Genomic DNA, 23,430 nt, shown 5'->3' on the forward strand with positions numbered 1-23,430 from the left:
TATTCGATAAGCAAGTCTGAAATATGACAGAAACTGCTTGTTTCGGAAAAGAGCTTTAAGGGTTACTCCTAGTAGGGTTTCACGGTGTAAGGAGTTAAATAAATGCATTTCGCTGACATATGAAGTCAGTTTGGCTGAAAGTGTGCAGACACGTCGGGACAGAATCAGCTGTAATGGGACACGAGAAACCTGCAGGGTCTTGTTCTTGTAATGCTTTTGCCTACTGTACGCGTATTACAGATGTTGATGCTGAAGAGCTGACATCTGGATAACAAAAGGGTGGAAATGCAGCTCTCTCTGAGCTCCTTCCTTTTATTTGTCAGTGCAGATGATCACACAAACAGCTGTTGTCTTTAATCGTGTTGATATCAGCCCGTTATTCTACCATGCTGGTGTTAACAGAGGAAAAGTCTTCTGATTATAGAAAGCATGAAAGTAGTTAAGGGAGACACTTGAGTTCAGCCTGCAAACAGATTCAAACAGATTCAATAATCTACAGCTACAGCGGCCAAATCGAGTCAGTCAGGGAAGCAAATGTTTTCTTTTTTAATGAGTGTGTTGATAGTGTAAAACAAAAATGTGGCGTCTGTCTGTGTTTAAAATAATAAATGTTAATTGCATCATTCCAGACCTGAAAGAGCAGGTCAAGTTCCTCCTTTCTTCAGGCGGCTCTGAGGATTTTTCCACACTGAGCCTTCTATTTGACACTGAAGTGACACACTCTTATCGGACCTCCATCCAAACTTAACCTTTTCAACTCATTATTAGACTTTAGAGGCAAAACAGGCTTCGTGCTTCATACTCTGATAGTCCTGCTTTTTCTGAGACATCACCGCCGATCGTTTTGCTCCAATATCCTGCAGCATGTTGGCAGCATCCTCACACATACAGGAAGACAGACCTGTCTCACTCTCTCTCCCTCTCTCTCTGTCTGTTTGTTACTCTCTCTCTCACTCGCTCACTTTTTGTTCCAGCTGCTGTACAAATCCTGGCTTTCCTTTGCAGACTTATTACCCTGCTCTGCTCTACTCTACATCTCTGCGCCTGGAGACACATGCAAACTTTAAGTGTCATCACACAGCGACACACACACACCTCTCCTGGAGTTCCTGCTGAACCAGAGGAGGAGGAAAGAGGCTGGAAGAAATTGGCCTAAAGTCCTGCAGCCGCCTTCGAACTGCTGGTAATGTAGCGCTAATGTCTGTCTGTCCTCAGCTCCTCCCCTCTCTAAGTCTCTGCCTGTCTGTCTGTCCGTCCGTCTGTTGTACTTGGGTTTGTAAACAGTTGTTTCATTGCTGGAGAACACTTGGAGATTTGTAGCGTGATAAATTAACTTTTTTCAGGTTGAGCATAAACACTGGTTACAATAATAACTCACTAATTATCAAAGTAATGCAAGAAATTCTCTGTAAATCACTTAATTACTGAGCAAAACAGCTTCCACGACATGGGCTTGATATCCATGTGGATCACAGAGGAAAACCTGGTTTACGCTTGTGTCTCTTAGTAACACAGGAAGCAATGAACGACTCCTGTGTTATGCTGGTTGGAATAAACAGATCATGCTGCTCATCGTCTGAAGTTGTGGGCGTGAAGTCTTTGCTAGTCAGTTTTTCTCCTTGTTGTTTGAGGTTAGTTTGGTCTGTCAAGGCCCCGTTTGCTTGCTCCCACTGTGCTGCTACAGATATGCATTTCTCTCTGGTTTAATGTGTTTTCCATTGGGTGATGCCAACTTTGCAGAAGATTTCCTGGAACAAAATTCGTCACACTAAATACAACACTTAGAGGCTGGTGATTGTGATTAGTCAAAACGATGTGAGATTACATCGCAACAAACACAGCCATAACTGCCGCGTCCACTCGAAGGAAATGAACTGGACAAACCAACATGTGCAGGCACTGTCAGAGCCGCAGACGATAGTTTGTACTACTGTGTAAAAGATGACATCAAAGTTTAAAATGCCTTAAATCTGCATTATTTCTCATGTCCACCAGGGGGTGACTCCTCTGGTTGCAAAAGACTGCAAGAGCTCCGTAAATAAATACTTTGCTTCATCCTTGTCGGTGCATTTAAATGTCAGAAGCTCGGTGAGCATCTGCTGCTTTTGTGTCAGATATTTATGATATATACATATTTTATAGAGACTCAATATTTCCAGGAGGCAATGGGAGACATGAGAAACTAAAATAAGGATTTTTCAAGCTTTGCTGACATTTTATATTAAATATGAGGCTTAGAATGGGCTTTTGGTTGGCTGACTAAGCATGAGAGTAAGCTATTTATGACCATTTCATAAACAAATGTCTCTAATGTTTGAGTCAACGAAACCCCAAACAATTAAATTGGTTTGAAAAAACAAACAAAAAACAAACAAAAAACGGGAAGGATGACAGGGAGATTTTCCTTTGGATCTTTGGAAGTCATAAAAATTTGTCTCTGCAGGAAAAAAAACCCTGTAACTGGTCAACATAAAAACACAAATATGTTTGTTTTCAATGAGCTATAAGTGGTGGCAAGTCAGGTTTTGGATGTCAAACAAGCATCGGTTATTTCAGACTAATAATCTTAGTTTGAATAAACATACATTTGTTGGCTATAAGTGGGGTTTTGCAGATCATGTTACTGAGATGTGACACCAATGTTTAGAGCTGTCTTAAGGAAGTTGCCGGTACAATAAGCAGAAAGTAGTTTGCATAAAATATTTGTAATAAAAAGTCAATACAATTCAACTTCAGTTAGTTTGGGTGATTTCTCCAAATCCAGTGGAATGTTTTCAGAAAGCAAAGAGCAGTGGACCAAAGCTCAAGCTTTAAACACCGCCTGGCTTCCATTAATCCATAAACACACAGACTCCTGGTTATTTTTATCCTCTGCTGCTCATATTGGAAGTCTCTCCATCTGAGCCTGCTCATCCAGAAACTGAACTGCTGAACATTTTCCATCTCTTTCCCCTCCCTCCTGTTTTCTTTCTCCTGTCTCAGCTCACATTGGTCTCTCTCGCTCTTTGTTTCCCATTGAATCCTGGTTTCCTATTGGTGAGGGCTGATGTGAGGTGGGAGGGTCTCGGAACTGAATGTGATCAGACCTCCAGTCCGTGGAGCTGCAGACTAAAGTTTTACTCCATCCTAAAGGAAATGTGAATGATTAAAAGAGGGAGGGCGTATGTAGGGGATCAGAATAGCCTCTAACTGTGACACATGTGTGATTTTCAGTGAAACTTCATGGGAGATGTAGTTTTTAACAGTGGTTAAAATTCATTATCTAATATCGCAAAAATAACAAATGAACTAAGATTTAAAGGCATGTTTTGAAGCTTTAACTTTCCCACCAATTATGTTCCATCATAAGACATAACACATACTCTCACTGTCATGTTCAAGAAACCTGTTGGAGATTATTTGAGCTTTGATGGTGTATTATCCTGCTGGAGCAGCCATCAGAACCTGGGTTATCTGTGGTCAACATGTCCATCCCTTAACATCACATATAAGCTGTTTATCCCCCACACCCTTACAGCACCTCCACCAGCCTGAACCGTTGATATGAGGCAAGATGGATCCATGCTATCAGGCTGTTAACGCCAAATTTTAACGTCCACCTGAATGTTGTAGCAGAAATCGTAACTCAGATTTCTGCTACAAATTTTCTTTTTTGTCCTATCTTGGCAAGCCTGTGTGAATTTCACCCTTGATTTTCTGCTCTTAGAGATGATTATGCAGGAAAATTTAATTAGATCAGCATTTTTGGAGATAATGTGACCATCCTATCTGACACCAGCAATTATGCCACATTCAAAGTCACTTAAATCACCTTTTCCCCTCATTCTGATCCTCAGTTTGAACGTCAGCAGGCCTATATGACTGACGTTCTGCCTTGTGACTGACAATTATTTGTGCAAACAAGCACTTGAATATAAGTAGCCATGAGTGCAATAATAGCCTTCATGATTCCTTTTAATTAAAATGTCCAAATTGTACATATGTTTGCAAAACGTGGAATAGATGCAACACACCACACCTCACCATAAATGACAAATATCTGAAACTCCACTTTCCTTCTAAAGTATAAACTCTTGGGTGTCTCTCATAACTGTTAAAGAAATACATAATGTCTCTCATATGCAGATAAATCTGACAAATATCACCACAGCCAATCAGCTTTAACATTACTCCAGCCCAGAGGGTGGCAGTGATGCACACTGACCCTTCTGGTAACTGGTAATTGGAAATAAAACTGCTCACCAAAGTTCAGACGGGTAACTATAACTTGTCATCTTAAACAAAAACATTAAGTCAAATGGGAACACAAAGGTCTGCGTGTATGAACCGGTTTCACTTGTACCACAGTTTGCTCCATACAGATTTGTAGTGTTTATGTAGCATTTTTTTAAAGTGCATTTTATTTGTCCTTAAAATACAAACAGAGGAAACTGTTTCCAGCTGATTTTAACAGTACTTTGAATGTGAGCCACATATGGTAAATGTTTTGGTCAGTGTTATTAGACCTCAAATTGGAGATGGATTGCAGCAAACCTTTTTTCTTTTTTAATTAAATCTAATATCAGCCATGTGGACTGGTCTAAAAACTGTAATAATCAGGCTCAGAAGTGATCTGAGCCCAGAGCTTTATTACAGTTTTTGTGGATAATTTCTGTTTTCTTTTGAATTAAAGGTTTAAGGACATTATGAGGACCTGACACATGATTCAGGCTTTTGGTTGAATATACGAAAAGTTCACCTGGTGTTTATTTTGACCAAAATGGAGGCGCTACATGTGGAAACCTTTCTGCTGAAAACATGTAAAATTAATACACTGAAACAAAACAGACACAGAAATGTACCAAAAACAGATGATGCATAGTCTGATTGTAACTACACCAGATGAGGAATTTTCTGGTTTCTCATAACTGAAACGTGCCGAGATCTAAAATTAAAAAGCTCAGAGCAATGACAAATCAGTTCTAAATAAAATAGTTCCCTGGCATTTATTGACTGAGTACGGAAAACAAGTTGTCTATCTGGACAGAAATCAGAGGCTCATATGATACAGAGAATTGCTTAAATCTGCTCCATTCAGAGGGGGAATCAGACAGAAAAACAAACTATCAGGTGTGCGAAGGTGTGTTTTAGCCTCAGATCTCTATGCTTTAATAATGACAGGACTGCTGTTTATAGACTAGTCATTACACACATACATGGAACCAGCCATTAGGACCCCAGCCGAGAGCTATATGAAGGACAGAAGCAGTGCTGACAGCTCTTTACTGAGAACTGCTGCAGGTAAAATCCTCTCTCTTTTTGTGTTGTCTATTTTTCTGAAGTTAGAGGTAAACATGAATCTATCTGCTTTACTTCAGTTACTTTACCAGCTGCAGGAAGTAAGAATTTAAATGATCAAGCATTAAAAAGATGATTTAAAATAGGAAAAATACTAAAACCAAAAAGAAATCTTAAAAAAAGGGAGGGGCGCTTTTTTTTTTAGACCTTTTATAATTTTTCTAACTCATATGTAGCTGAAAAGTGGAAAGATAAAAGAAAATGGGTGTAGAGGGAGATGCAGAAGAATATGAAACAAAGGTCTCATGTTGCTTTCAAAACTTGGACATCTTAAACCCTGAAGAATTTACAGTTTTATATTATTTATTTGTCTTCAGTGTATTCCTTTAACTAGGTGGACTGAGTATTAAATCCATTCTCTTTGGGATTAAACTAAGTTTATAACAACATGTATGCAAAACTTTGCAGCTGTTTGTATTTGTGATGTTTTTTTTTAGTAAAAAAAAACAACAACCTTTCTTTGTGTGGAAAAATGTCCTTTTATTTACTTATTTAACACTGTTTATTTTCACGCTGTCATGATAAAAAGCATGTTTATTGATAGTTAGATCTTATTAAAAGGGGAAAAGTACTGTGTAGCAACCTCCTCCTGAACCTAGTCTGTGCTGCTCTATAGGGATGAGGTGGTGGCTGGTGGTGGCCAGTCTGTGGCTGCTGGTGGCCTTGACCATCCCTGATGCTGAGGCCAGAAACCGACCACGAAACCAGAATGGTGAGATTCTTAGAGTGAGGAGGAGGAGGAAGGATGGACAAGGTGAGACTTTTTTTCCATTCAGGGTAATTTTTTTTTTTCAGTTTAATGCTTAATTGACCAGTACAGAGATTTTTTTTTTACCGTATCAAAAAGATTTGAGGGAGGTAGAGAAAGCCTAGTTTCATTAAAAGCGAAAAGGCACCGAGAATAGATAAGGTGGTTTTAGCAACAGTTATAGCAACAGTTACAATTAGAGCTGTTGTGCTGAAAATGTAATGGGTGATCTCAAAGGTTCTGAAGTGATAGTAGAGTTGACAGGAGTGGAGTTTGGTCTTCATGCTCTGAATCATGTACTTGAGCCCTGGATCTTTCTAGAAATTTCTTGGCAGGGGTGCTGGTGAGAAAGATAAAATGTCACATGTAGTGTGTTTGGGCATTAAACTATCTTTAACACGTCAGTGCCGGACTCATGGTGCATCCACTTCTAGGAAATGGACATCATGTGTCTTGTCTCCACTAATCAGGCACACAGAGCATTTCATGTAGTGATAATGTTTCTGAAGTTGGGCTGTTTCCTGCTATGTGCTACAGTCATATTATCCCAAAAACCAGTGAAGGGCAAGGTCTAAGGTTCTTGTGTGAAAACTGCTGTTTGCTGATGCAAAAACCTATTTACAAAAAAATCCCTCACAAACACAGAAGGGAACATTTAGCTTTCAGTCAGTCTCAAATAATAAACTCACTGGGAAACAAGTTTAGGTTAAATAACAGTGTCAAAACAACCAAAAACATCCCCATGTTCCTAGAAAGATGCACATTAATATGACCAGTGGTTGCAGGTTTTGGCCGGGCTAGAGCGGGGCGAACTAGACCTCTGAAGATCAGACTGGTTCCTGGTCCCAGCATCCCAGTGGTGCCTGTAGAAGGAAATGCTCTTCTCCTACAACCCTATAAGAACATCCAAGAACAGCACGCCACCTACAACGTCATCCCAGGTCAGTGAGACAACTCTGCTAATCCATGTTTATGTGACCAATAATATAACAGTAACGTAGGGTTACTGTTACATAGATTAGTCGATTCACACATAGGGTGTGGATGGACTAATCAACTTTACTAACAAATATCACAACACAGTGTACAGTGATAAAAAAAAAAACCTTTAAAATTATTCACATTTCCAGTAGGAGATAGATTAGATGCAGCAATTAGAACCAAAGGGGACTTATTAACACAGAAGAAGGAAGTTATTTTTTTAACATATCCCAAAAGATTCACAAATAAATAATAGGTAATAAAATCTTAAGTGATACAGTAAAAAAACATCCAGATTTAGAGAAGCTGCATGTATGAGTCCAGTCAAACAACAGTTCAGCTCAGAAGCTCCATCCTGTTCTCATAACGAAGCTGCCGGCTTTTACAGCACCGCAATTTAATGACAAATCATCACATTCCAAAATGAACAGAAGGGAAAAACATCTGTGGGAAAAGAGCTCGTCAGAGAAGTAGCCCTGAAACATCGCACACAGAGATGGGGACAAAGGCTCCAAAGAATAACCTCAAAGCCATGTGGAAAACCTTCAGTTTAACACATTAAAGTCAGCATTATGTAATTAGAAGGGAAGGTAGCGGCAGCAAGCTTTTGTTGGAAGCTACAAGGATTTTTCCAATTCTTTTTTTTGCTGTTGTTTTGGGTGTAAGAACAAGTCTCTGTTTAAGTGACTGTAATGTAACAGCAACAGTCAGACTGCAGTTTACAGTAGCAAGAAGCGGCTCATCAAACCAGTGGACTTTCCACTGAAGACTGGGGAAATGAAAGACCTCTGACCAGAAGTCACAGCATTTTAGTGTAAGTGTTAATTTAGGATGTATTTATATTTTCAAGGTCCCCTTACTTTGCTTCCTTACCTTGCTTTTTCAACAGATTTACTCAGATTGAGGCCCCATTTATAATTCACAAGTGTTCAAAGTATAATTCCAAGTCATGTGACTGTATTAAGTGGTCAAGGGCAGAAAAACTGGAAAGAAGGACTTTGAGTTATGCATTTTTTATATTTTACACAGGGAGCATTTACTTTATCTTAATCTATTTACATTCACCAGGTCGCCGGCGACCTTTTCAAAATTAGGCTAAGGTTAACAGTAATCTGAGAAGACATCGGCTGGTCTGATCATTTATCGTCTGTGTGTAGCAGCAAACGTTTTAAAGTTTGCAGTGTACCTCAGTTCCACCAAAGCGTTCTTATACATGACTGGTCAACAGAACACTGACTAAAAACAGAGTATAACTAACTGTTTACAGAGATTAGGCTGAATCTCTGTAAATTGCAGCAGTCGTTATGGATTTTTGTCTATCTGGCCCAGCAAATTATAAGGGCTATAGCAAAGGAAATCCAACCATCATGAGGGCTTAGGGTGCACCAGACTTCTCGCAGCATTCTTCTGAACAGTAGGACTCTCGTAAAACTCAGATAAAACCTCAGCACCAGTGTCCGCATAACAATCGAAGTTTTAGAAGCAAGAAACAAAGTGATCATGGAGTTTTTCAAAGCTTTTTCAAGAAACTCATCTTTTCAAACTGCTGCACCATCTCCCTCAGTATAATCAGGAAATCTCTGAGCTTCTGCACTGATATACCAAGTAAAAGTAAAAATGACACCATCATACACTCGTGCCTTCAACCTGGCCAAGCTGAAACAACACTAAAGCGTGGCTCATGTCAGTGGATGTAACATCACTTTTGGATTGCACCGCCTTTTGCAAGGATGACAGCAGTGGGTGTAATGGGGCCTTATGCCGAAATGCAGCAAGCTCCCTCTTCCCAGCATGTCCTGGACTGCCCTGCGGCCTCTTCCCAGTTGGACATGCCGAAAACACCTCACTGAGGAGGTGTGCAGGAAAATGCTTAGTCAGATATTACAACCAGGTGACTCCAAGACCAAAGAAGTGTTTCTGTTATATTTATGTGTCATATATTATAATATTATAAAAACTTGTATTGTTTTTAACTGTTGTCCACTAATTGTGCTACTGGTGATAAAAACAACAAATAATATGCTCTGAATGGTATAGGATAGTGCCATATCACAGTGCTTACCAAGCTAACCATGCTATTTAATCAAAAACCTGCAATTTACTGAGCAATGTAGAGAACAGTGACACAGAGACAAAGTTTTAAAGAGAAAAGCTCTAAAGTATGTGTGCTCGAACTGAGATGACAGGGTGACAGTCTCACTGCTCACTGTTAAAAGGACAAAGATATTAGGGAGACCGTATTTAAGAGAAATAACCTGAGCCTCTTAACTACCTGTGTTCCTATAGACGTAACAAAGAGCATACCATTAGAAAGGATAGATGACAGACAGAGCTAACAGACAAAAAAAAAAAGAGGCTCTTCCTGCTGTATCATAGTGGTTTACAGTCTTTTATACTGACTCACTGCCAGGCATAGCCTTGTCTTGTCCTCGGTCTCATGTTGAAAGGTGAAGTTAATTCAAAGGGAGGAGTAGAAATGCTTTGTCTGTTTTTTATGGTAAAGTACAGGCTTTAGATTCGACTAGACACACACAGCAATTATTGCAGCAGGCCTGCTGCTGCTGAGGAGCATGAAAAGGGTCCAGGATAAAGTTGTGTCTGGCTCTAAATCTTAAATCACTGCTCAGCTTTGTTCAGTGACTCAATTTGTTGTGGTTCTGTGTTCAGTGAAAATAAGTTCCTTTGTTTGAAAACTAAATTGGTCAATCAGAGGTTTGTTGATGAGATTAGGAATGGGGATGTCAGCTTCTAGCACCAGAGCCAGAAAACAGTCACAACATAAGGTGCTGATTAGATTTTTGCACCTCTACAGGTTACTGCAAGTCAGACAGATGCCCCATTCACTCCCCAAACAATATGGGGCCACCATCCTGTAAAACTAATGCGGTCAAAAAGTTCCTTGAATCACCCCACCAAAAATGGCTGATGTTTGCTTTAAAGTCAACTTCTTGTGCAGCAGTGCTCCTGGAAGTCTTGTTTTGCACTTTTAAGTCTCTAAATCTCAATGTCAAATTTGCAGAAAACATACACTTCTCTTCCAAACTGACTTAATTTTCACACAGAGGCTCCCCACTGCTGATGACACCTGGATTTACAGCTGTGATCCAGTAGTTTCTCCACAGGTAACAAGTTTTCCTGTAATGTCCCGAGGCATCTAAAGAAGAACATACAGTGGAAACTCCCTGAATTGTGCTACAGTGTGCCAGTAAACAGCACATTATAAAGGCCACTGTTTGGCCTCACCACCTGTCCCACTTGGCTAATGTGAAAGATCAAGTAGGGGTTTAGACAAACACAGGAATATAATCTTGAAGGGCAAGTCATCCAACTTTAAATCAGCAACATTTTAGATTTTCATGAGTAACTTCCTTGAATTTTCTGGTGGCACTTTTTACTAGAACGGTTCTCTTATTTAGCAAACAAAACTACAACAGGGCAGAGGCTGGGAAACTCTTTCAATATGAAGTAAAATAGTGTAATCTCTAAGCAGCACTCCATGATCCAAAGTGTTTCTGTTATTAAGACATGATTCACAATGAAAATGTTTGGTATCTGAATGAAAAGAAACCACATTTGGTTCTTCTTCTCATTTACCACTATGTAACAAAGTGTCACCCACTGCTTGTTTGATTGTGTTGAGTGACTGCTTGCAGGCTTTGTAATTATGTCCAGTTGTTTCAATGCTAATTATACTTTCAGCATTTGCACAGTTGTTGTGCAGAAAACCAGAAATCTTACCATGTACCCACGATGGTGAGGCTGCAGATGTTTCATAGTGTTTTATGACTGTGTGTGCTCACTGCAGATGTCAAACGCCAATATACTACAGTAGCAGTCATGTTCTTGCCCATAGTGTGTGTCCTTATGGGTACACTGCCAGGTCTTAATGTTTTTCAGACATTATTTGCTAATGTTAAATGTACTAATGCTTCTAGATAATATAAACATTTCATAGTTTGATTTCAATTAATTACTCCTGACATTACTGTCTCTGTGTTGTTTCAGGTAAGCAGGGCCAGTGTGTGTACCAGGGTCTGACCATGTTTGACCAAGCTGTCTGGTCCCCAAAGCCCTGTGTGACTTGTCTGTGTACCGGAGGGCGGGTGGTTTGTGATGAGAGCACCTGTCCCGAAATACACTGTCATTTCCCCTTCACCCCTGCGGGCGAGTGCTGCCCTGTCTGCATGGAGCCAGGTAGAAACACAACATGTGACACAGCCATGGTACAACATTCAGAGGCAACAGATATTAACACCAAAGTCCCCTCAAAACCTAAAGGGGACCTACTAGAGTAACTCAATCAATCAATAATCCACATTTCAAGATGTTCTATCTGCTACTGTCTTATGAGTCAGTAGACGTCTCCTTTCTTAAAATGAAACTCGTGTAAATTGTTCATTACATCAGTTCTGAACGGAATCGAAACATTTCCTTGGTGCTGAATAATTTCCATCTCTGAGGCCTCAGCATGTTGCTTCCTGTTTCATCATGGCTTTAAAAATGTGGTATGCACATTTTGGATGCGTGGACATTCATGTTGTGAGAGTTTTAGCATGTTTGTATATTGGGACATAACATCTGTTGTTCAACATGTCTGGGATTAATTTTGCTTTACTGTCAATTCAGATCATCAGAACAAAGACGAATGAATGTGGGACTAATATGAGGTTTAAAGATGAGATGCTGAGTCATATTACTGGGAGATCTGTGGAGATGCTGGAGGCAGAAAACAAATTGTAAAAAAATATTTGTGGGAAAGACTCAGCCAGCAGGCCTGTAGTAAAAACCTTTGGCAATGAGAACATAATTGTTAAATGTAAATATATTTTTACACTGTAATTTTTTGAGTTGCTAATGTTGGGGCAAATAATTTTCTACCTCTGCATGCATGTGCATCCTTTGTTGTAAATGGGAAACTTGTCTTTAAAACCTTCTAAGAATTATGGGGAAAAATAGCTGAACTTACACTATTTTTTCGTTGCTCATATTTTTGCATGCCACATTGAGTGCATATGTACAGAAATACAGCAGAAGAAAACCTCTTTTCTATGACTTGAAGGTCATAGAAAAGGTGTGTTCCTCTACCTGTACACGTGCACCTTCTGTTGTATGTATAAAGTTTACTGGGAAGGAAGCTGTTTTATAGCCAGAACAAAAGTCCAATTATAGTTATTCCCAAACTCACTGAAAAACCTCAGATGTAAGTTTGTCTCTTTGATTTTATATTTACTAAATGATCTTGTTAACACAAACTTTTTGACTATAAAACAGCACAAGTGTTGGACAAGTGAGCTAAAGTTGGTCTAAATCAGGAACAGTATTTTGCTGCATGATGTTTTTGATTCTTATAAGATGACAAACTGTATGTTTTATAAAATGTATCCATTGCTTCTGCTTCTACAAGACATTTTATAGATTTGAACAGAAAATTTACAGAAACCAACTAACCAACTATAAACTTAGGAGATGCCTAATCAGAAGTATTTAGGCAGTCTGAGCTAATTTGATTCCCCACAAATGTTTGAAATTGAATACAAAATTGGACTCAAAAGATAAATAACAGCCACAAACACTGTCAACAAGGCCAACATCAGGTGGTACAGATATTTTGATGAGGAACTGATCCATTGTTAAATATAACCAACCAGTTCTTAGGCCAAATTTGATTAGCCTTTTACAAAATGAAACTGTCTTGTAACTTCTCTCATTTTCATGACTTAACAAAAACATGAGACACACAAACATTCTCATATGGATGTATGTTTATGAAAACAAGTCTATAATTCATATTCAGATTTAGGACCAGAATGCACCAGTAGCAGCAAACACCACAACAACTGACTTTATCTGACTGTGATCATATGTCTTAGTGGTCTTAGTGGGATTTGGTCCAGACTGGTCTACAGCAGCAGTCTGCTCTGTAGCTTTAACAAGCTGGTCTGAAAGAATGTAGATGGCTGTTTGTTCACAGCACTAACACACAGCCGTCTGTTTGTCCATCTGCTGTCTGTCTGTCCACCTATCACCATGCCTGTCTGTCCCCACCAACCTCAATCTCCATCCTGTTTCCTCTCTTTTATTGCAGTTTCTTTATTTTTCCGCTCTACTTCTTCATCTTTCTCTCTGTCTGTATCTCCAACTTTTTTTTTCTTCACTCCTCTTTTCCTTCCTGTCCCTTTTCCTCCTACCCCTTGATGGGGTGTCCCTCACCACCATAACCCCCCCCCCCAGAACCTGACCTCAGCCTTGACATTTCTGGTGACTCCCCAGTTCCCAATGACCCCAGTGATGTCGTGACTCCACTGACCCAAGAGGAGATCCAGAAAATCCTCTGGAGGGAGGCAGAGCAGCATCGTGAGGAGGAAGAACGCGTGAAGAAGAAGGAGGAAGCGAGAAGAAAGAGAAGGAAGCAAAGGAAAGAGCAGGAGGAGAAACAGAGAAAGATAGCTGAGGAGATGAGAAAGCAGGAGGAGGAGGCACTGAGGCTGCAGGAAGAAAAGGAACTGGAGGAGTGGAGCAGGCAGGTAGATGAGGAGCAAAAGAGAAGGCAGGAGGAAGAGGAAGATAGGAGACAGAAGGAGGAAGCAGAGAGAGAAGCAAGAGAGAGGGAAAGGAAGCTAGAGGAGGAAAGGAAAAAGCAGGAGGAGATGCTGAGGGAAGAACTTTTGGATTTAGTTGAAAAGGAGAAAGAGCGGCACGAGGAAGAGAACGAGAGGTACGAGGAAGAGATCGAGAGGCGCGAGGAAGAGAACGAGAGGCACGAGGAAGAGATCGAGAGGCGCGAGGAAGAGAACGAGAGGCGCGAGGAAGAGATCGAGAGGCGCGAGGAAGAGATCGAGAGGCGCGAGGAAGAGAACGAGAGGCGCGAGGAAGAAAAGGAGGAGCAGGAGGAGGAGGTGTGGCTGAGAGGAGATGTGTTTCAAATGCTTCCAAAAGAGCCTGAAGAACCTGAGGAACCAGACCTCCTTCCTGCTCCGATTCCAAGACCTCCAGTTGCTACAGAGGAGGAACAGGTAGAAACCAAAGAGACGGAAGAAGGGGAGGATAGGGAGATCATAGTTGTAAACAGAGGAGGCCTTCCTCCAGGCTGTGACATCTCTGACGTTACTGCCACATGTGAGGATGCCAAACTCACACACTTCCCTCCTCTGGCCATTCCTGAGCTGAAATCCCTCAGTCTGGAGGGTAAGTCAACACCGGAGACACAGAGTCATTAAAGAAAACAAACCCTCAAAACAATCTGAGGATTTCAGAAGGATGTATATTATCAGTAGAGTTATACAAATACAAGTGAAACACTTAAAAAGGAAGCTTCAATATTATGTCAACCCACAACTCAGATGAAGCTTCTTAGCCTTTTTTTTTTTTTTTTTTTTTAACAGTAAGAGAAATATAAAACTGATAATACTCGCATTAGGCTAATGATTGCAGAGGATTTGTACTGTTGCAGTTGAATGCAGTGTTTAATCAGTGACCTTGCATATTGGACAACGAGCAACCTGTAGGCTAATTTAAATATTCATGAACTTTTTTAAGGTGAACTTTTTTGAATGTTCATAATATTTTCATTGTAACATGTTACTGTATTTTGATTCAGTTACCCAGTGTGCTTCCCTTTGCTTACTTTATCATAGTCAGTGTCGGCCCAACCCAGACTTAAAGCATAAAGTTGTCATCGTGTATATGTTGTCTTAGCCTTGTGACATGAACACTGCTGGACAACAATCGCGTACAATCTTTTTACAGTCAAAACAGCAGCATCTTTTACCAAACAAACAACTAATGCGCTGCAAGGTTTGGAAAAAGCAGACTTGCATTATTAACATCGATCATCTAAAGCTGCTAAAAATCTGAAGTTTAACAAGAGAAAGGCATTACAACTGCCACCTACAAGTGAGAAGCTGGAAAAAACTTTTAGTTTGCCAAATTAGTATCACTTACCAGCCTGGGGAAGGGATTTAGAAACTAAGACTCCAATTAAGAAAGCACACAGAAACAAACTACAATTGGAGAAATCCTGTTGTCAATATTAACTGAACTTGCTCTGACCTGCAGGCAACAGCATCAGCCGCATCCCAGCAGATGCCTTTAATGGAATCCCTAACCTGGAGTGGATCAACCTGAAGAAAAACAAACTTACTTCTGCTGGCATTGACGCTAAAGCCTTCAAAGTAAGTCATAATAAAACTGAAAACGACTGAAGCCCAAGCTTTTTAAAAAAAATCATCTGCCAGAAATATAACAATGGTTCAAGTAATAAAGTTTAAAGGTGGGTGTGCAAAGACATATGGCCATCTTCAGTGTAATATCATCAACTCCACGGAGAAAGAAAGGTGTAACATAATAACAAAATCTTTAAGACTTGGTAAGATTTTTAGCAATTTTTTTTTTATGAGAAGGAAAGTGAATGTCCTACTAAACCTAAAAACATCTGTAAAATATGTAAATACCAAAGAGGTGGAAAGGAAGAAGGAGGTCTGCGTATCTGCTTAGACTACTGCGCCTGACATTTAGACGAGGAGAAGCAGCAGGAAAAAAAACCAAACAGACCAATGGAAAATATCCAAATGTGAAAAAAGTAATCATCTAAACATGTTGCATTTTATTAATAAATGTGACAAATGTGGAAACAACATTAAATGAAAAAAAAATTAACTACAAATTCAGAGAAGGAAAACAAACATGTATTTCTATAATAATAATAATAATAACAACAACAAGGATAATAACTTGGTGGCAGCCTATTTTTACTTTCCAGTACTTATACCTGCGTGTGTGTGTTTCAGGGTCTGAAGAAGCTAACACGTCTGTATTTGGATGGAAACCTTTTAGACGTTGTGCCATCTGACCTTCCCCCAACCCTGCAGGAGCTGAAGATCAATGAAAACAGACTGAGAGGGATAGATGAAAACAGCTTCCAGGGTACTGCTATCACATCCTTTAATGACATCCAGCTGGTGTTTCTCTGTCCAAGAAGTCAAAGTACCACAGACATTGATTTGGCACTATCTAAATAAAACTGAATGGAATTGATATGAAATCGCCTTATAGTTTGACCTCATCAATTACATGGCCTGTAGGACTTCCAGAATCAACAGGCATCCCTGAGCACTTATTTGGGCAGCTATAAATATAAATATGATCTTAATTTACATTAATTTTATTCATCAAATAAGCATAAAGCTGCATGTATGGAATTAGTCAAATCTGATGAAAAACACAAAAGTTTGCCCTAAAATAAAGTTTTATGAGACTTTATTAGAGTTATATTTCTAGTAGAATCTTTGCTGCGGCAGGATTCTTCCATAGATTCCCATTCAATATTCCCATGTCTGTCTCCTATATTGCGTCTGGTTACAAACAACCGTTCATTGTTTTAAAATTCAAAATATAAATTGGTTACTTCATGGATTGCACAGCTCACAGACCAAAAGAAAGTTAGATCCTATGTATGGTTAGTCACTTCTAAACACACTATTCATCACAAGTTTATCTTTTTTTTTTATCTTTAAGATTTGAGCAGCCTGGTTATTCTGGAGCTGGAAGGAAATCTGCTGAGTGAGGGGAATGTAGATCCTCTGGCCTTCGCTCCCCTAATCCAGCTTTCCTACCTCAGACTGGGGAGAAACCATTTCCGTACTGTACCACAAGGCCTTCCCAAGTCATTGCTGGTATGAAACAATATCTGTTTCCTTGACTCTCTGACTATCTCTCATTCCTCACACTGGGATACATCCTTGGCCACATTTTTTGACTTATTTAAAAGACCCCCGGGCCTCATATTTGAGATAAAATAGGCTTACATAAGTTCCAAACATTGGGATCTATAAAAACAAACTTGGCAGCCAAATGCTCGCAGCTATATTGAAACTCTAACCTATGTGAATGATATTTGGAGACAGAAGAAAACTGGAAATGCAAACTGCAGAGAGGTGAATTATATGTGATGCCTCTCAACTTATACACAATATTGCCAAAAATATTCAATCACCCATCCAATCTTTAATATATTGATACGTTTTTTCATAGAATTTGTGAGGTGATAGACCTTAATGTTCACATGTAATTCTATAATCTGTGCACACTGTTAAACTAGAATATGGAAGCTTTAATCAGCTCATAAGCCTTTTTGAACTGCAGCTGGCAAAGAAAATAAATATACACAGCTTTCAATAAACCAACCTATTATATAGTTGATCAATTTTTCTTTCACATTGTCAGAGTAGCTGAATTTACTTTTTGCTGAAGTAGCAAAATTTTCTTTTTGGGTCTGATGTTTAATTTCTGCTTCTACCTGTGGGAAACCATTTCACCCGAGCAATTATGGCCTTTGGCTAACCACAAACAATGCAGAACACCAGCGGCACAATGCTGCTGTAAACCTACTTCATTTTATGACACTGGAAAGGTTTTACTTACTCTCTCTGCAAATCCAAACCCTCTGATTGTTGTTCATCCAGAACCAGAGTACAGTCTATCATTAACATGTTTCTCTGCTAAATATTCAGGGTTCCAAGTTTTGTGAGAGACTTTGGCTTTTGAATAGTGAAGAGTTAATGATTATAATTAAAGGTTATGCGTGGTGGTCACACTCCTGCCTGCCTTCTCATTTTACTAATTAGGCTGAAAAAACACAAACACAGCTTTGGCATGAATTATGCATTTACAGCCTTAAACAAAGTCAGGAAGAACAACAAACCCATCTGCCAAGATCTCTGAACAAAAACCATCCAGGAAACATATTTACACTAATTGCATGTGAAATTAGGAACTCACGGCAACATTGGATCCCACTTCCTCATAAATAGTTTCTATTATGACGCTCATGTTGCCAAATATTTTGTTTTATGTTTTTCCATCTTTTAGGAACTCTATTTGGAGAACAACCTTATTGAAGAAATCTCAGAGACCGTTTTCAATCAGACCAGCAATCTGAACATAGTTTCTTTAAGACACAACAAACTGGAGGAGACCAGGATTGCTCCACTGGCATGGATCAACCACAGGTCTGACAGAAAGAGAGGCTTTTACCCCCACAGTAGTGTTACTTTAGCTGTAATTTTCATGGTCTCTTACTGTTAGTAATTGTTTTCATACTGTTACCTTCTCTGCAGAAATTTGGAGTCCATTGACCTTTCATATAATAAGCTTTACATGGTTCCTTCATATCTACCAAGATCTCTAGTTCACTTGGTGCTCTTGGGAAACAATATTGAGAGGATACCTGGTAGGTGTGACTGGTTAAAGGATTATCTGGCTAATAAATGTTACCTTCTTAAAGTTAGCGGACTGACACAAAACCTTCCTATTCAATGTTTTATTTTTTAAACAATAATAACTTTAAATGGATTAGGCTGATGATTGATCTAAGTTTTTTAGAAAATTAACTTCTATAATACATAAGTGGTAAGTGCTAGCTTACTTAGGTCAGTTTCTCCAACACTGAGAAAGCAATGCACAAGCAACATCAGAGGTTTGGGTTTTGTTATGCTCTTTCTGATGTATGGGTACTGGAAGCGGTCAAAATGTATTTATTTTGATCTTTTTATTACCCATCGTTTATTACCCATAAACAAACAAAACAATAAATATATACATAACTAAATAAATAAATAACATGATCAAAGTTAACAGACTACTTTAGAATGACTTAATGATTTGCTGTGTAGTTTAAGGTGAGCTGCAGTTAACACTTATTAAGACTTGTACAGGTAGAGTTAAATTATTGTACAAGGTAAATTATTTTCTTTAAATACCTCCACAGGTTACGTTTTTGCCCACATGCAACCTGGTTTAGAGTACCTCTACCTCTCCTACAACAAACTGGATGGAGAAGGGACTGAACCCGAGTCGTTCTTTGGGGCCTACCACTCCCTGGTAGAACTGTGTTTGGACCACAACCAGCTGGTTGTTGTGCCATCTGGCATCAACGAAATGACCAACTTACACTTCCTCAGACTCGACAATAACATGATCAGGTAAGAAAGCACTATTCATAAATACACATGCATTAATTCTGAATGTTCTAATATGCAAACTTTTTAAACAGTTACTTCCTTGACACACATGAGACTATCTTACTCGTAATTTGTTTATGTTGAGAACATTTTTTGGCACTGGGCGTACTGTTACAGGCAGAATTGTACTGTTATATGTCTGCACTAGCTAATTATAAAATGGGAGCATAAATGAGGCTTATAGAAGACACCTCTTAACAGCTCTCTATATTTGAAACTCTCCAGTCCATTACGGATCAGTTATAAAATAAGAAGAATTTCAAAAATGTAATATCACTTTGCTAATTTTTACATGTTATTTGTTTATGGGTTTTTTCCCCAAATCAAATGCTTTGCACAAACTTCCAAGACAGTAGAGAAAAATTATTACTATTGACTTGATTGGTACAATGGCGTAACTAATAATTAAAATTAAGACTGATGGTGTAATAATGATTTGCATGATTTGCTCCGACTTTAATATGATGACCAGAAATGATTACTGATTTATTTAGTTACAGAAAAAAATAAGATAGTGATTGATGATCTCAAAAAACTAATTTAAGTAAGAAAAGGAGTCAGGAAAAAACAGGTGATTAAACACAGAACCACAAAGTCATTTAAGACCAACAACAAAGCTCCTATGACAGACATGAGTCGGACCAGATGACTGACTCATTCAACACAGACTGCCAAACAATATTATACTGAAAGTTCACTGGATGGAGAGTTGTCTTGACGACAAGAAACAAAACAAGTTGATTCATAGTTCCACCTAGGAGTCGCACTGAATCACCTCATTATGCACTCACAGGTTTCTTGCGCCGTGCACACAGTCCAGGTCGTGGCAGTGTGTTTTATTTGAAATGACCAATTTAAACACTGCACTTTGGTCTGTCTTTATTGGCAAGAAGGCTAACACTGCAGGTGGGAAATTACAATCAGACTTGAAGGAAATATTGCTAACCATTCTAACATATGTGGTGCAATAAATACACAAAAAAACCCTAAAAATGAATAAATATGCACAAAAGTTTAAAACCTTGAAAACGGACTAGAAATGTATATGTTAAATTTCTTCTTAGAAAATGCTAAGTGAGTATTTTCTTCTTTTGGAACATGTTTAACTACACAAAGAAAACAAAAGACGATTTCCAGTAAATGCAACATGAAGTGAAAAGTAATTAGTAGTGTTGGTCTTATATACTCATTATATTAACTAAATATTAATGTCTGTGTATTAATAGTTTTGGTGATTAATGAACTCTGTAACCGTGTATCTTCTGCATATCAGTGAATTGTACATTAAAACGACATGTTTCCCAGAGGGAGCATATATGCAAAAATATACTTGGGCACAGATCAGTACTCCATTATCTGCCAGTTAACACATAATGGAAAAAAGTTTGTTTCAGCTATAGGGAATAAACATGAATCTATATTCTCATGCTATGTCTTCAAGGAGTATTCCTGATGAAGCCATCTGTGACCCAAACCGCAGCGGGGACTCCACCTTGGTGGCTGTAAGATTGGAAAACAACTACATCGACCCACAAAAAATCTCACCAATGGCCTTTTCATGTGTAAGATCTGCATCAAGTGTGGTCTTAAAACCCCAGAAAACCAAGTGAACACACATAAACAAAATAAAAAACTGAGAGACAGTGGACTTTAATCTGCCAAAAGAAGTCAAAATCTCCTTTCATCATTTTTTTCTGTTACTAATATCATACAAATAATATAATACGAATAAACCTAAAAAATTACTAGAAAACGCGTTAGTCTGATGTCAAAATCTGACACACATTCAAACATGGTTACTGTTGTATGGTAAGATGCTATTTGAACATTTTCTACAACTTTAGACCAAACACATGGTTTGGTATCTGGTAAGCTGTCCTGCTCTGTCACTTGGCCTTAAACTGGTGTGAAAGTGACAGAACACATCTGTCCACTCTCAGAAAATCTTCTTCTACTTTTGGCTGGTCCCTCTAGAGGGTCGCCGCTGTGGATCACTGTGTAAAAGGGAAGGAATTCACAGTAAAATGAAAATCCTAATAAAGAAATGGAAAGAATTCTATGAAGTGCGACTGCAAGCACAGCGCATTATTTTTAACAACCTCAGCACCTTCATGTTTCATTTCTCAGCAGCAATTCTTCCACTGCCTGTTTTCATAAAAACCCTGACATGGAAAGCTCACACGTGACACATCCCCTAAGATGATTGTGTTAAACCAAGTGCTGCTGGAGCCAATTCCTCAAACAGATCGAGATGAGATGTAATGACATGCCTGTTCCTCAACATTTTATCTTTATCTTGCTTACGTGAATGGACAGGGCAGTGACCTCCTCAATTGTAGTTAAGTCTGATTTATGTTTGATGCAAAAATTAAGTGGGAGTCTTGCTATTGCATGTGTTATGATTTACAATTCAGCATCATCAAGATGAATGCATCATATGTGATATTGAGCTTTTGTTATGGTATATCCTGCACAGCAACTGTTTCACTTCACTTTGTGGTTAAAAGAATTCACAATGAATTCACAATTCATTACAAAGTTATGACTGCAACTGTATCTGGGTTAACTTCTATTTCTTCTTATCCTGCTTTATATAGTATGTGTCTTAACATGGGTTTATTTAATCCCAGGTAGGAGCAGAGTATGCTAAAGAACTTATGGAGATTATGGCCAAACATTTCTGACTTTAATACTGCTGCATGAAAATATCTTATTTTTCTTACTGTAAATTTGTACTTCTGTGTTTTCTTTTAACTGAATCTTCTTCTTTCCCAGACAGAAACACACAAGACTTTTAGATAATTTAAACTCTTTTACTGTGCATCAGCTTTCAAGCTGTGCAAATTGTAATATAATGTATTACCACTGTGTACATGAAAGGCTCGTTCTACCCTAACGTTGCTTTGAAAAGCTCTCACTAGAGGTCCAAAACACTCAACAATTTACTTTAGATTTTTAATTTTTTTCCCCACAAATTTAAGATATATTTGAAGATTATATCCTTTCATTTGCTCTTGGCTGGCCAACATGCTTAAATTATATGAAGTTGGTGAGTATATTTTACAGTTTAGCACAATGTTATGATGCACGGAAAAAATAAACTTTAAGTTACCATTCCTGTCTGAGTGAAGTCTGCCTAAACCTAGTACCCTCACACACCCAAATAAGTTAGATTATATTGCACTGGATCCCCTGATCATTTACACAGCCTGCCTGTCCAGGACATTTAGGAGTATATTCATGTTATCAAATTAACAGCTTGGGCTTCAGGGAAAAAGTGGAGCCATGATGACTTTTACAGAATAAGAAAAAAAATGTAGTTAACCTTCCATTACATGTCTTTTAGCTATATGTAATACATATTTACTGAAAGCTGCAATTAACAGAGCTGAAAAGCCAACCAATTCATAATATTTTCCTCTACAAGCCTGAGGTTTAGGATCATTTACTTCAGTCACAGACATCGAAAGGATGATTGAAACAGAAAAAAACCTAAACTGTGAGGAGCATAAAACCTCAGCTTCTTTAATGGTAAAAAACCTGAAAATATTAGATAATTATATGGGGACTAAAATTAATTTGAATGAATAAAAGCAATAAAACAAAGAATCACAAATGTGTGGTCAGTTTTCTAGATGCCGGCAGTTGTCATCTGACTGAACCTGGAGCTGGAAAACTTTCCTCCCTTGAACTAAAGCTGAGATGAAAGTTTTTCCTGAGGGAGTTCTCCTCTGCCAACATAAACAGCTGCTCTGTTCATCAGTCTTGCATATCAAACACGTGAGTGAGCAATCATATACTCATTAGTCATGTGACCTCATCCATGCTCCTCAGGATGAGGAGATGTAACTGAAAAAGTAAACTGTAAAGTCATTCCCATGTACTCAGACATTTTATCAGGCACAAAAGATCAGTACGGAGGTGGAACTCAATTCATCTGATTTCTGTGATATAAAAATGGAAAAAAATGAAATTAAAAGGAAAATGAAGCAGTGTTTTTGTTTTTTTGTGAATAACAGTGTATCCCCAACTTTGCAACCTTGTATTTGTGAGACACATGAAAGAAACTGTGACTATGATGCTTTTGTTCACTGGTCAAAACTGAGATACTTACACTCAGCAGCCAATTTGTTAGGCACACCATTCAACTGCTCATTAACGCAAACATGTAATCAGCCAGTCACATGGTACAAATGTATGGAACCAGGCATAAGGACATGGTAACGAAGACCTGCTGGAGTTCAAACTGAGCATCACAATGGTGAAGAAAGGTGATGTAAGTGAGTCTGACTGAGGCATGGTTGTTGGTGCCACACAGGCTGATCGGAGTGTTTATGAAACTGCTGA

The 23,430-nt window shown here is 38.7% G+C and overlaps 2 protein-coding genes across 8 annotated transcripts in view; one reads left to right on the forward strand and one right to left on the reverse strand.

Annotated features, from left to right (window-relative positions):
- cenpp (centromere protein P) overlaps positions 1-23,430 on the reverse strand; it is a 117,043-nt gene that overhangs the window by 6,977 nt on the left and 86,636 nt on the right. The gene's annotated exons all lie outside the window — the stretch shown is intronic.
- Positions 989-23,076, forward strand: ecm2 (extracellular matrix protein 2, female organ and adipocyte specific). 6 transcript variants are annotated; one of them, XM_085274744.1, is made up of 12 exons: positions 989-1,183; positions 5,954-6,091; positions 6,871-7,026; positions 11,072-11,260; positions 13,298-14,251; positions 15,122-15,237; positions 15,853-15,988; positions 16,580-16,737; positions 17,933-18,072; positions 18,181-18,293; positions 18,831-19,044; positions 20,525-23,076. In XM_085274744.1, exons 2-12 carry the CDS (start codon positions 5,956-5,958, stop codon positions 20,691-20,693), a joined length of 2,481 nt encoding a protein of 826 aa, XP_085130870.1. In that variant the 5' UTR covers positions 989-1,183; positions 5,954-5,955; the 3' UTR covers positions 20,694-23,076. The 6 variants fall into 6 exon arrangements, with proteins under 6 accessions (XP_085130870.1, XP_085130871.1, XP_085130872.1 ...); XM_085274745.1 differs by having other exon boundaries at positions 13,337-14,251; XM_085274746.1 differs by having other exon boundaries at positions 5,954-6,049.

The sequence above is a fragment of the Mchenga conophoros genome, linkage group LG5, assembly GCF_057382185.1.
Source record: "Mchenga conophoros isolate Kocher_MC1m ecotype Shallow Benthic linkage group LG5, M_conophoros_male_GT1.1, whole genome shotgun sequence".
NCBI lineage: Eukaryota > Metazoa > Chordata > Actinopteri > Cichliformes > Cichlidae > Mchenga > Mchenga conophoros.